General features: G+C 33.9%; 1 protein-coding gene across 2 annotated transcripts in view; it reads left to right on the top strand.

Moving 5' to 3' along the window:
• LOC150108890 (E3 ubiquitin-protein ligase RNF123-like) overlaps positions 1-14,764 on the top strand; it is a 660,886-nt gene that overhangs the window by 92,442 nt on the left and 553,680 nt on the right. Inside the window, exon 5 of one of the 2 annotated variants that reach the window (XM_090410696.1) lies at positions 5,369-5,423. The exons of the other annotated variant lie outside the window; for it this stretch is intronic. Coding sequence (XP_090266822.1) covers positions 5,369-5,423 — 55 coding nt within the window. The remainder of the gene's footprint in view (positions 1-5,368; positions 5,424-14,764) is intronic. 2 annotated transcript variants of the gene reach the window in all.

The raw sequence follows: 14,764 nt of genomic DNA on the forward strand, positions 1-14,764 counted from the left end.
TGTGTGAACGAAAATTTGAATTTAAAATTGAGTGAAGAAATAGTGGAAGAAATAGTTTGAATAAAATGTAGACCGTCATAAATTGAGTGAAGAAATAGTGGGCCTAGCAAACAATCTGAATCTTCTCTGTAGATAATGCTCCAGGTCAGCACCTTACATCAGTGATCTTCATCCCAAGATCAAGGTTATGTTTCTCCCTCCAAACACAACTTCATTGATCCAGCCGATGGATCAGGATGTTCTTACACTGTTTAAGGCTTATCATCTATGGAGAACTTTTTCACAAGCCTTTCTGCCACTGAAGGAAATGATCAGACTCATGCAATTCTGGAAAGCAGTGAACATTTATCATTCTATTAAAAATATTGCTGTGGCTTGGGACGAAGTGACCTCTCAGTGTATGAGTGGCATATGGAAAAATACATTAAAAAGGTTTGTGCATGATTTTTGAAGTTTTGAAAAAAATGTAGACCTTTATAAATTCGGTGAAGAAATAGTGAGCCTAGCAAACAATCTGAATCTTGAAGTGAATGATGACGACAATCCAACTAATAGAAAGCGTCCGTGAAGAGTTGACCAATGAAGAATTGGTCGAACTGGAGGAACAGTGTGTTGCAGAAGAGGAAGAAGAATGAGAAAAGGAAAAGCAAAAAAAGAAACAAAAAGAGGTAGTTAAACAATTCACAGTGAAGGGTCTTGCAGAAATGTTCTCTGAAGTTAGCAATGTTCTTAAAATGGCTGAAGACATGGACTCCAATGTTGAACGCTACTTCTGTTTTATAGTGTCAGTAACGCACTGTACGGTTTTATAAGGTTTAAAAATTAAAATGAATGTACTTATTACGGTTAAGTCCCTAACCCCTATAACTCTGTTGATTTAATGTATCGACTTATGTCTGACTGACTTGCGTCCTGCTGGATGGAACCGAATGACTGTACTTTGCATTATGTAGATAAGAGGAAGTATGGTTAACATTCAATTTACACAAATTATGGACACTACAACTGTGTTATAAATAGTTATTTTAATTTCTCGATGTTTCGACATTCATATTAAGGTCATCTGGAGTATACATATACAGAGACAGGCTAAATTACATTTCACATAGTATGCTGAAAAGACAATGATTTGATCAACTGTTATCAAAGCTGTATTCTATTTAAGACAACATCAGAGAAACATTCCTTCATATAGATAGTTTTATTACAGTAAAAATGATGTCATAATTTAACATGACAATTTTTATATTAGATTTACTATCCTGGATTACCTGTGGTCCTATTTATAATTAACTCTTAGGGAGAAAGGTTTAAGTTAATCATAAATAGGACCATAGGTAATCCAGGATCCTAAATCTAATATAAAAATTTTTACTGTAACAAAACTATCTATATGAAAGAATGTTTCTCTGATGTTGTCTTAAATAGAATATACTTTGATGTAGTTAATTTATTTTATTTCATTTATTTATTGTAATTTTATTTCACTAGAGGTCAGGCCAGTAGAATAACCATTGATCAAATCATTGTCTCTTCAGCATGTTATGTGAAATATAATTTAGCTTGTCTCTGTATATATGTATATACTCCAGATGATGACCTTAATATGAAGGTCAAAACTCCGGGAAATTAAAATAAGTATTTATAACACAGTTGTAGAGTCTATAATTTGTGTAAAATGAATGCTGATCACCATGCAACACTCAAGGAAAGTATAATGAATCTAGATTCCTGTGGCAGATTAATTTAAAATTTCCAAAAGGCCTAAATCCTGATAATGAAGGAACTACTCCATTGAGCAGTCTAGATCATCATCAAATTCCTGATATGTACCTTCAAGGGACATACAGGATAATTATGATAGTACTACATAAAAAAGTTACACCATTACTAACTTCTGATCAACAATTTCCTCCAAATTCATCTGTTATCTGTTAAGACTCCGTTATCAGATCTTATATGCCTGTCTTTTAAGACACTGTACTCTTTTTTTTTTAATTGTCAAATTCCCTGAACTTTTTTTGGATGGCGCCTCGTACAAATAGGTTTTGACTTATAGAAGTATACCATTTTCTGTTTTTCTAAATTAAAACAACTAACAAAGATCCTTAATTGGTAATCTCAATATCGATGTTAAATTTTAATTTTTGGTAATGTGAATTGAAGAAGAGAAAATTATGTAGTTCTGGTTTAACCATTTTTCCAAGAAAATTTCATCAACGAAAAAAGTGTTACTACTGTCACATGCTTTCTAAAGTAGTTATCCAAAAGTTTACTCCTGTCAAACATTCACTGTATTTGATTCTATCTCTTTTTTTCCAGCCCTGTATTTAGACTTAAGTTCTGGTTCAAACTCATACTGCGATTTAATGAAATGAAGATAACACAAGAAATAAACTAAAAGGTTTAATGATTCCAGTGCTCTTCATCTTTGTCAGAAAAGCATCGTTGGATATACATTATAAGAATTGTAACACGCACATAAACCACACAAAAATGAAAGAGATTGGAGTGAGAACCTCAAATTCTGAGAGGGATGTCTTCGGTGGACATTATTAGGCAGTCTTAGAATTTTGTTGGGAGGTCTGAGAATTATTGTTTCCTGTATATTGGGAAAGTACCGATTTCTTCAGTTTTGCCATCCATACTGGTTACAATTTCTAGCTGAAATACATTTACATGCTTTCTCATCAGTATGGTAATATAAAAATTCTTAACAGAACCATCAACTTCTGTTCCTATCAGGCTTTCCTCCCAGCTGAATTTCCTTTATTCATTACGCATTCTAATCTGATGGCTACAATGCCAACAAAATTGACACAAAATATTTGTGCCTGCTTCCTTCCTAGAGCAATCTTAGAATACAGATTACAGTAATACTCTTACTACTTCCTATAGTCAGGAAACCTGAGAGGAAAAAAAAAAATTAAAGTAATATAATCTCTGCACTGCTTTTAAACCTCATGAAGTTGGCTTCTTTATCCACTCTCCTGAAGAACAACTCTTTCCTTCTTGTTGTATTATAGACAAACAAAAATCTGCCAACATTCTTCTGGAAGAAGATTAAAAATACATCTCCTGCTGCAATTATGGTCAGTAATGTTAGCAGACTAGGATTGCAGCAGGATTTACCACAGTAAATATAGCCACAAAAATGTTTTTCTTCTGAATCATCAGGAATTCCTTAAAAAAAAAACTCCTCAATACATATTGTTATAATGGAGAAAACAATAATTTGGTCCTCTCATCATGCAACAGCCAGCTAAGGCTGCTGACTAGTGTCCACAGCAAGCATTCCCTCCATTGCATATTATAATTCTTATGTTTTGCCTTATGATATGATTCCAATACTTTATCCCAAAGATAAAGTACTGGAATCTTTAAATTTTTTAGTTCATTCCATGTGATGTTTTCATTCCATTTAGACCATAATACAAGTTTGTTTTTTTTTCCTCCACACTAGTCTATATGATTTTAATTAAAATCCCTTGTTTGGATCACTCTGTTTTGTTTTTCTCTTTATGTGAATCCACCAGCAACGATAATTCTTTTTTTCAAGCCATTTCAGTCATCCACTCAGGGTTATTAAAATCATCTACCACCGAAGACATTCTTGGATGTCTTTGGTGATAGATCTGATTCATCAAATCACCTGAATCTGTAGCATTGAGCAGAGATTCTATCCACTTAGACGATAGAACTAGCAGCTTGCTCATAGAATTCATGTAAACATTTCTCATAAGTTTGCTTTCATTCCTATTGTCTAACAACACCTCACCCTTTTTTTTTTTTATCCTTTGTATAGAAATGAAGACATTTGAAAACACTAAACCAAACACCAGTAATGGAAACCATAGAAAAAAACACCACCGAATGGAAAGGGCTTCTAGAACAAATGGTATATGATAGAATACCCAGGAAGATGAACTTATAAACCAAAATGTCACAGAAACAGAGGCAGACATTTTCATAGCTGATTCTATATCCTTCCATTTCTGTTTTTATCTTTATATTTTCTTGGTTAACCCAGTTTTACATATTCCAATAATCCTTGGACATACCAACTCAATGCTACACACACCCATCATCCTCATTTCTGATATACATCTTTCATTAGTATAGAAATGTAACAGTTCATTTGAAGTCAGTCTTCTTACTAGAAATGCTCATGTCATTACTCTCTCTCACTCATGCTACTTCGCTAATTCATGATATTGTCATCCTTCTCTTCCCATCAGTTTATTTCTATACTATCCTAATGTGAGTAACCTTGTTCTTTGGAGGCCATCCCACTTGTGGCCAGTCCGGTTGGCTGACTGGATAGCATCTCAGGCTCCATTTGTAGGTTTAGTTTAAATCCCACTGTGGCACGATATGTGAATGTCTTTAGGCGGTAGATGACTTTAATTATATGTTTTGCTTATTAATGGCCTAAAGTGGTTTGAAAGAGTTCTGTGTTATAGGCCTTCAGAGCAGTGTTTTCAGATTATCTAATCCTTAGCTCACATATGGTACTAATATTGATAGTTTTATAACTTTTTACAGGTGGAATGCACATAATTGCTTACACTCTGTGCCACACCTTGTATTATTATGACTGCTCATCTCTCTCTTTCTGCTCTTTTTGCTTATTTACTTGTCTTTTTCATTCTGTCCTGTCATCATTTTTTTTTTCATCTTCTGTTTCCTCTTTCCTCCTAGCAATATCTTTCTCAAACCTTTGTCCTTATCCACAATTGCTTAATTCTATTTATTTTCTCTTTCACAACGATATAAAATACCATATTCATTCAAATGCAGTCTATTTTTGTAAAATTACTCCAGCTGACTTTCAAATTCATGTTATAATTTTACAAACTGCATCTTTTACCTCATTTATAGTTTCTTGTTTGTCAGTTGTCAAACAAGAATGCCATTGATCATTGCTACTCTCCTCACCTTACTATAGTAGACGACACTTTGTAGCCATTTATCAGCAGAGAACATCTACCCAGAAAAGCAGTATCTATAATCATGGCCAAAGCAAGACCAATGGTCTGTTGATGTTTGTGAAAATAAACCTGAAATGGAAACATCCACTATCTATATAATTTTTTAACAAGGCACATATTGTGAGTAAATTATCGAGTGAATGACAAGTAGTTATTTTAGATTGTTTAATTTGCATGTATACCACTAGTTTTTTTAGAGAGCAGAATAAAATGTGTTGAGGAAAATAAATGTTTATTCCTAAGATTTATGTGATTTTTGATATATATATATATATATCAAACATGACTTTTTTAAGTGAGAGATATTTGTAACTGAGCAGAAATTAAATTTCAATTACATTGACATTATAGAAATTAATTTCTTTTTTTTCTCTTAGCTTTCTAGTCAGAGCAATTTCAGTTCCATTCGTACTAATTGTTGTGTTTACAAAGGTAATCTTATTTTTCTTCTAACTTTTCCATAGTTAAATTACATTATATGGTTAGATAAAATGCTACCCTCTTCCCTGATGAAGGGTTATAACTTTTGATTATGTTGGGAATATGACTTTTATTAAAGTTAACATGCCATCTCCCATTTCAGATTTTATAATGCTATCCTATTGAAGCTGGTGTGTACTTTAAAGCATGCTATTGTTAATGTGCTATCATTCAAGTGAATGAAGGATAAGATATATTCTTATCTTATAAGAATTATAAGATAATAATTATAGTGTCATCCAGCGTCCAAAATACAATGAAAAAAATATCTAAATTGATCTTCATTTAAAATTAACTTAGTTAAACAAGAAAAACTTATGCAATATGAAATTAGCATTCCTGAATGTATAAGTAAAGTGAAAAAAGTAGTAATAAATTTCTAAAGGTTGACTATAGAACTCAGAAAATCATGAAAAAAAGATCATGCATTTCACCTGAGCCCTGCTTGAGAAAAGATAAAATTGATAGACACAAAACATGTTAGTAATGCTAAAAATCCTAATCTAATGTTATATATAATTTATATGTAAATATGCTGAACATTCCATCATATTCTGTTTTGAGTTTGCTTATGTGAATGGCTTTTATCCTCAGTAATAATGCTCTTCCACCAATGCCATAGCTCCTGTTGAGAGCCCTCTTTGGGAATTGTAACTCACATGTAAGGGTTATTGCCAGTAGCCTGTTTATAACATTGTGATTTTTATGAAATAATGCTACTGTATTAATGTTGATTAAACAGATCAATTTATTTGTCAGTTTAGGTGGTATATAGTTTAATAGAATTCTTGTGTAGCAACTTCATTGATTATTACATTGATTCCAAAAAGATCCATTTAGATCAACATTATAGACATAGCTTGTTTATTTCTATCTATAACTAGCATGAAAATTCATATGATGGGCAATAAAGGTTCAGAAAATACATTTTATTTCCCTCTATGCTCAAATAACAGTACATATTGAGTGTATGTTATAGATTTGTTTCAATTAAGATGATTAATTTTAAAAGCACCGCTATAGTGTAAGACAATGGGTCGTCAGTAAATTCCTAATTTGAAAAAAAAAAAAATTAAATCAATAAAAGATAATAATCAGGAATTTACACAAGATTGATACAATATTTCCCATAAAGGAGGTAATCAAAGGCCATCAGATCTGTTTAAGACAAGCTTTCTCCAGTTAGCTTTCCATGTGTATACCAGATTCCCTGCTCCTGTGTTTTGTCTTACTTTGGGCAGTCTAGCAGATCTGTAGCTGCATATCATAGGGAACATAAATCGCATATCCAATATCTTGAACCTGAGCAGTCTGGCTTAGCAGAATATGCCATATTGATTAAACATAGGGTTCTTTGGAAGAAAAGCAAATTCTTTGTAAAGCAGTTATATAAGTATGCGAGGACTTTTTTTACACCAACCCAACTTGAATAGCTTTGGTTATTGGAAATGTTATCTTCTTAATCCAAAATATCTATGTAGACCATTGGGGCACTACAAAGGTGACAGTCCTAACACACTCTCTCTCCAGATGTTTCTGTATTGGGATCTCCTTAACAAATTGGACAATGATGAATTAGTCCATTTTCTAATATCTATCCAGGTAATTCTGGATTACCCCCATGTTTTTTTTTTTTACCAGAAGTCAAGCCTTCTAGTGCTAATTTAGGCAAGCTGTCTGATCTGGCTTTATGACCCAGCCACTGGAGCTGTTTCTGACATATTTTAGTGATGATATTTTCTTGTGTTCTAGCATGGAGGGGATTTTCCTTCTGACTTTGTCATTTATTACATGTGCCATGTATGACCAAACACTTCATCTCAAAGGCCAATAGTCTTTTCTCATCTTCCTTTAGCAATGTCCAACTCTCACAACCGTATAGTAAGACAGAGTTAACAAAGGTATCAATGGGGTAGAATCTTGTAATTAGCTATATTTTATTGTCCTTCCAAAGCGGCTGTAACCTCTGATGGGAAAAAGTTGCATTAGCAATGTGTGTGCTAATGTCATGTTTAGATGGGCCATCTCTGTGTTGTACCTTTCCCAAGTAGGTGAATCTTTCGACTTTCTCCAGTTTTTCATCATTAACTGAAATTTTCATAGGCTTATTGCCTAAAGGCATAATTTTTTATTTGTGGATGTTGATCTTTAATCCATAATTGCTAGGTGTGCCTTAGCAACTCTATCTGCTAATCCTTGTAACTGATGTTCATTCTCTGCTATTAGGTCAATATCATTGGTGAACCTGAGATTGATTTTTTTTTTTTTTGTCTCTAATTCCAATACTACTGCTTTTCAAGGCTAAGTTTATTATATATTCCAAATAAAGGTAAAAAAGCATTGGCAAAAGTATGCCAAATTTTGATGCACACCTTTTTCCATTTTCTGAAAGGCTTGCTATAGTTGCCATTGATTTTTATTAACATTTCTGAGGAATGGTGAACAGTTTTTTAATTAGGTGTACTATTTTATTATCTATTCCATACTGGTTCGGTATTCTCCACAATGCTTCATGCCATAATGAATCGAAGGCCTTCTGTGTATAAAATTGTGACATGGTATTTTATTATGTTCAGTGTATTTTTCTCTGATGAGATATATTGGAAATAAATGATTTATTGTACTCTTCTTTTGGTTCTCTGAAAGCATATACTCTCTATTTTCCACTCCATACTGATTAAATGGATGACTGATTAAACTGATTGTTCTATAATTGTTATATTTATTGCATCAATCTTATTTAAATTCCTGATTCTCAAAATCTGAAAACTGCATCCAGCAGTCTTATGGATGCAGTGTTCCACTTCTCCTTCATAAATCCCTTAAATGGTTTATTAATACAGACATCTAAAAGTTGAGGATGACTACTTAGACCTCCCGGAATTCATTTCCTTGGGTTTATTTTTAACATCTGTTCTGTGAGAACGAAACTGATCTACTGATCTCATACTAGCAGGGTAGGCTTCTTCAATAGGGCGCCTAGACCAAATGTTGTCTATCCATAACTGGAATACTCAAATATATTTCAGTGACTGGGGTGCTTAAGGGTCAAAGCTAAATAACTGAGAGGAGGCCTCCACATAGCATTTAAAGGAATGCAGAGAACTGACCAGGGCTTCTGACCTAATGTCCAATCCTCACCTTCTCGTGGTGCACCCTGTTGGGTATCTCTCTGGATACTGAACGAACGAGGATGGGCTGCCAATTTGGTATTTAGCCGACCAAATTGTATTCTTGTTGGCTTAAACCAATACACAAAATGATGGTATAACATGACAAAATATCATGCCGGCTGGGATGTCGCCCAGTTAAACAAGGCCCCCCATTGTTTTTGCCAGGGAACCAGGGCAAGCAGTGAAAAGTCAGCTACTGGAACAAATCTAAAAGCACACCCTAACTCAACATCACCAGAGTTAAAGATCAGCACTATCAACATAAGAAGCCTGAATGGCAAAGAAATGGAGCTAGGTGAGGAATTAGATAAGTACCAGATCTATATAATAGGGGTGACTGAAACAAAAAAAAGACAAAAACTGGTGAGACCTTTCTGAGCAATAAATACAAAATGTTATATTCAGGCAATGACAGTCAAGGAAAAGAAGGAGTAGCCATAGTATTCAACACTAAATATGAGGCTAATCTTCTTGAATGGCAAGCAGTCTCAAGTAGGATGATATGGGCAAATATCAGAATGGGGAACTGGACAATGAGACTTATTTGTACCTATGGTCCCAATAGGTACAAATAAGTAAAGGAATTAGAAGACTCTACTAAGGTAGAAGTGGAAGAATTTTTTGAGACTCTAGAGAAAGCTACTGACACAATGAAAAATGAAAAGATGGTCCTTGTTGGGGATCTAAATAGCAGAGTAGGAAGTGATTGTGAGACATACAAAAATATTTGGGGAAAATTTGGAGAAAAGAGCAAAGCTAATAATAATGGCCAATACCTGTTGGATTTCTGCTCAGGACATGGACTGGTTATTACTGATACCATGTTCCAACATAAAAATGTACACAAATTCACATGGAGAGAAGAGGCAAGGAATAAGAAAAGTCTCATTGACTATGTTATTGTTGATAGTAATGTTTCCTCACTGGTGCAGTACACCAGAGTGTACAGAGGATTTGACATCAGAAGTAATCACTATTTAGTCTTGAGTAGGATAAAATTGAATTTCATATTGAAAAGAAGAACATGTAAGAAAGTTTTAAAGCGAATGAAAGTTGAGCAGCTCTCAGATGTGAGCTGTAGATTAAACTACACAAAGATTATTGAAGAAAAAATTAGAGTTTGAGAACAGGAACCAAACCTTGGAGACTCAGTGACAAACCTTGAAGAAAACCCTGATTGATTCAGCCAGAGAGGCATGTGGTGAGGTTGTCTGCAAGGATAGAAAAATCAGAACTCCATGGTGGACACAAGAAGTAAAAGAGGCAGTGAAGGAAAAGAAGAAAGCATATCAAAAGTTTGTGGCAAATAAGTCAGCTTGTGCTCTTAGAGAATACAGAGACAAATGCAAGAAAGCTAAACACTGTTTAAAACTAGCTAAACAAAAGTCATGGGAGGACTTTGGCAAGAACATAGAAAATAAATATCAAGAAGGTGACAAAATATTCTGGAGGTTGTTGAAGAAGCTCAGAAATGGAGAAAAGAGTGATGTAAAAGGAATTAGAGATGATAAAGGTGACATGAAAACATGAGTGGTTGAGAACGCCATTGACAGAAGCATGGAGCATATCTGGGTGGATATGCTCCATGGTGGATATTAAGCAACTTTGCGGCGAATGGCATCGTTTAAATCCACTAAGGAAGATGGGCTACTCAGGTACACTCAGGACTTTAAATAGCCCCACAACCAAAATCTACTGGTGTCAAGTTTGAGGACTGAGAGGGCCATGCGGAGTTGCCATTATGGCTGATGAGTCTTTCTTGACCAAATGTTCTGATGAGAAACTGCTTCATGGAAGATGCAATACGAGGTGGTGCTCCATCCTGCATGAACATGAAGATGTGAAAAACATTTTTTGCCCACAAGCATGGTACCATGTTTTTGTGTAGCAGTTGCAAGTAGCGCTGTGCATATACTAAGCAAACCTTTGGTGAGCTATAAGGGGCTCGCGGAGGCCCTTTGTTAAATTTTTCTCAAATTTGTGAGCCCCTTGATCTTCTTGTTTACTTTTTTATTTTTTCAAAAAAAAAAATTTTTTTTTGAAACATATTAAGCGACAAACTCATACGGTGACCTAGAAAAATTAGTCTGTTCGGCAGTGTATAGATTATTTGGAATTATTGTTTCAACTCCTCTATAACGAATGCACCCAAGTTTGAAAATAAAATAAGTGCATGCGCTATCTTTACCCTTCTCTCTTCTGGTAGCCAATCGTATGGTAAAACCAGTAGCTAATCAAATGTTTTATAAAACATTTCATTCTTATTATATTTTGATAGTTGAAAAATGTTTTTCTTATGTAAGATAAATTAATACAGTTGATTGCAAATATTTCATGTTTAGATCATGAAATATTTGTTTAAAATGATAGCCTTTAGAGGCTGATTGTCCTCTCATACTTTTTGACTGGAATTTGTATACAAGCTATATTAATAACAGTTTTTGTGTGAAATGCGGCTGTTTTTAAAAATATTTTTTTTTTACTCGACGATGCGAGCCCTTTGTTAAAATTTCCATAGCTCACCACTGCTTCTAGCCCTTTGTTGCACATGGCTCTTCAAAGAAAAAAGATCCTACAACGATGGATGCAGTGAAGCTGCATCAAACAGTGAATCACGGTGAATGCAACTGCTCCTGTGTGTAGGCATGTGGATTGTCCTGCACCCAAATTCGACAGTTATGCATATAACTGTCTCGTGCAATGGAAAATGTACTTCATCTGTCCAGAAGATGTTGTCCAGCCTTTGGGGATCTTCTGCGACTTTTGTCAAACCCAACATTGAGAATTGCTCCCATTGAGAAATCTCTTACAATTAACAGTATCACTTAATGGTACTGTTAATTGTAAGAGATTTATTTTTATTTAGTGATGTTTATATAGAGGATATTCATATAATATTAATCCTACTGGCTGCGCCATTATTTAAATATAGGATTTTTATTAATTTAATCCTGTATATAGAGATGATCTCTGTTCAACAATTATTTTTAATTTATTTCCGAGTATTATTATTATTATTATTATTATTATTTTGACACCTCCAAGGAGTCCAAAGACTCATCGAGGGAGAGTGTGCCGACAGTATCGAACGATTGGCCCCCTTCCAACTACTAACCGCGCTCAAACTTACTTGACTCAAGACCCAAATACAAAATAAACACATTTAATAAAACAAAAACACTATATATACACTTCAAACAATATTACATAACTATAACTAACTATAGAATTAATTGGATCCAAGGCCTTTTAAAAATAAACTTACACTTAAGACTAGACTAAACACTTTGTTTGCACAATGACAAATTGTTTATAGCCAGTTTCTCTCTCTGTCAAGGCCCTTTTCCGAAGATATGACTTTATCCTTCATTTTCACAGGATCCTTTACCATCACTTATGTAGCACACATTAATTCTTCCTGACTTGTTTCTGTCTCTTTTCCAGTAGAAATAATAGTTAGATCCGGCATCCGTAATTAATACAGATGAAACTTCCTAATCAGAGTTTTCTCGAACATTCCTTTAGAACATAAATAGCAAATTCTTCTTTTATTCACTGAAATGCTTATTGACAGTCTTTACTCTTCCAATTAAAAAAAAACTTAGTTCTAAGATTTCCTTTTTGGAATCTCCTATAAAATCTTCCAATTAGTGTTTCCTCCAATATTCCTTTTAAAACGCCTATAGCAATATTTCCCTTTTATTTATCAATACTTATTCCACTTTGAAACTTAATAGTTCCATGATTCCTTTTTCAGAATATACCATTAATTTTCCTCCGACTGTCACATAAAAAAACTCAAGTTCCTCTGAATCTAAATATCTGCTGGCCTGTGTTCTAAATTCCTTCTGAACACTATCTTGTTTTCTCTCACGTTGCTTCGATACCGAACTTGTCAGCTGTCAATCGCACATCAAACTTCTCGGCGAGCATGCGCACTCTGTGAAAGTGGCAAGCGAGAAACAAAATTCAATGGCTGACACGGTGTCTCAGCGACAAGAGAATGTCTTCATAAAACACAATTTTTGATATTTTAAACTACAATAAAATTCCTGTAAGTAATACAAATATCAAATCCAATAAGTACATGAATTTTTAACTGCTTTACATATCATTTTTGACAAAACAATTTCACTAACAGGCACATCGCAAGTGTCGACCATGCGTGTTATGAAACTAAAACTAATAAACATACTAACATAAGCAATACGTAAAAATATTCAGAATTTTAAATTATGATTATTTTTACAGTACCACTTGGTGATAGCTGATGAAGAGATTGCAGCTTGTATGGATGCAAGTTTAACACACCAGGAAGGATCCAGAATAAGGACGTTTTCGCTATGCCCTTTATTCTTGCAGCTTCCCATGCACTGCTTACGCTGCTTATTGATTCTGCCGCTAGGCGTTCATTTGCAATACCACAGTGCTGTTATATGCTTCGTATAACACTGGTCTCTTCCGGTGTGAGGGCGATCTGACTAACTTTCGGTTTCCTCAAAACATATTAGAGACAGCAGGATTGATAGGACCTCAATTTTTCCTTATTCTTTTCTGTGTTTGAAACATTCGTAAGGTTTCTGCTAATGATTCCCTGCTTATGTAAAACAACTTCACTAATAATGTGTTATCCCACCAATGTCAGTATCACAGCAACAAACCTTTTTTTTCACAAAAACATTTCTGTTTGCACCAACTGGGAATTCGCATGCCTTCATTACAAGCTGTCAGCAGTACATCCTATGTTTTATCGGACTCATTTGCATGTGTTAAACTGTGAATGAAATTGTTTTGTATGTTTTTATTCTTCATTCACATTTAACATAATCTACCATATACTAAGCAAGACTTGTTTAAATATTATTTGTTAGTCCTTTGCTTAAGATTTATTATTCATGTATTATCCTTGAATTTTATCAGCTATTATTTAATTATATAATTTTAATGTATATTATACTATTGAATGAACTCTGTAGTAAATAACATTTATCTTATTACTTTATTCCTTCAATAATATTATGAGGAATTCTGTGTACGTAACTTTTATGTGCCTTATATAAACTGTAACATATATTTTATTATTATTTGTAAATGAAATGAAAGAGAAATTAAGTAACTATAATATTTTTATTATTATTTTTCATTACTCAGTGTAAAGGTATAACCTTATGTAACGCTAATGCTTATGTTCTGTTTTGATCGTTGCCATGGAGATAGAAATAAAATAGAACGTGTGAGCTTCGATAATTGGGAGAGGAGAAATTAATGAGTTGGATGGAGTGAACAAGTTTTAGGTGGGAAGAAGGAAGGCATATATAAGTGAGAGGTAAAAGTAAACAAGAACACTGAAGGGCAGGGAATTCAAGGGAGTAGCATTCAGAAGTGTACGGAGATGAGGAGAAAACTTATAGACAGCTGAGAGTAATGTCAGCGGTGGCAGTAATAGGAATTTAGTGTCGTAATGAGATAACTAAAAGACCGGAAGATTAATAGAAGATTCAGAATAAATCCACTAAGTTTTAGAATTACTATGTATTCCTATATCACTTTAAAGAAGGATTGTACAAAGCTCAATTTGTTATACAGTAGTAAACATGGAATAATTATTCTGTCCTATAGTAAGCCCGTTAAGAATTGTGTAGCACGATAAATAATAATTCGGTTATCTCCTTGAAGAATTCTTTTGAATAGTGTTCCATCGGAGTAATAAGTGAATATAAGTTTGAAATGTGCTCACGTTGAATCTGATGTGCTAAGGATTAATCCCGGTAAGAACAGTCCTATTTTATTTCAGTGTGAAGGTTTAAGTGATAGCTCCGTCTCGAATGTCCTAACATTTACTGTGGCGTTTCACTGAATTTAGCCGAAGCTAGAAGTTTGAAAATAATTCCCATTGAAGCAATAACTGCCGCGATTAATAATGTTATAAGTGCTTGCTAAGTGTTAAATATAGATTGTAACTGAATGATACCAACAAATTTATTTAGCAAGAAATTCTGTAGTATTGATCAGCGTGAACAATCTTTGTTATTGAGAGAACTGTGAATTTTGTATCTGAAGATTTGAAGTCTAATTTAATATGAATGTTTTGACCCGAAGAACTAAGTTAATTGTATTATC

This window comes from Typopeltis vanoorti, chromosome 2 (assembly GCF_054136105.1).
Source record: "Typopeltis vanoorti isolate ZY-2024b chromosome 2, IOZ_Tvanoo_1.0, whole genome shotgun sequence".
Classification (NCBI taxonomy): Eukaryota; Metazoa; Arthropoda; class Arachnida; order Uropygi; family Thelyphonidae; genus Typopeltis; species Typopeltis vanoorti.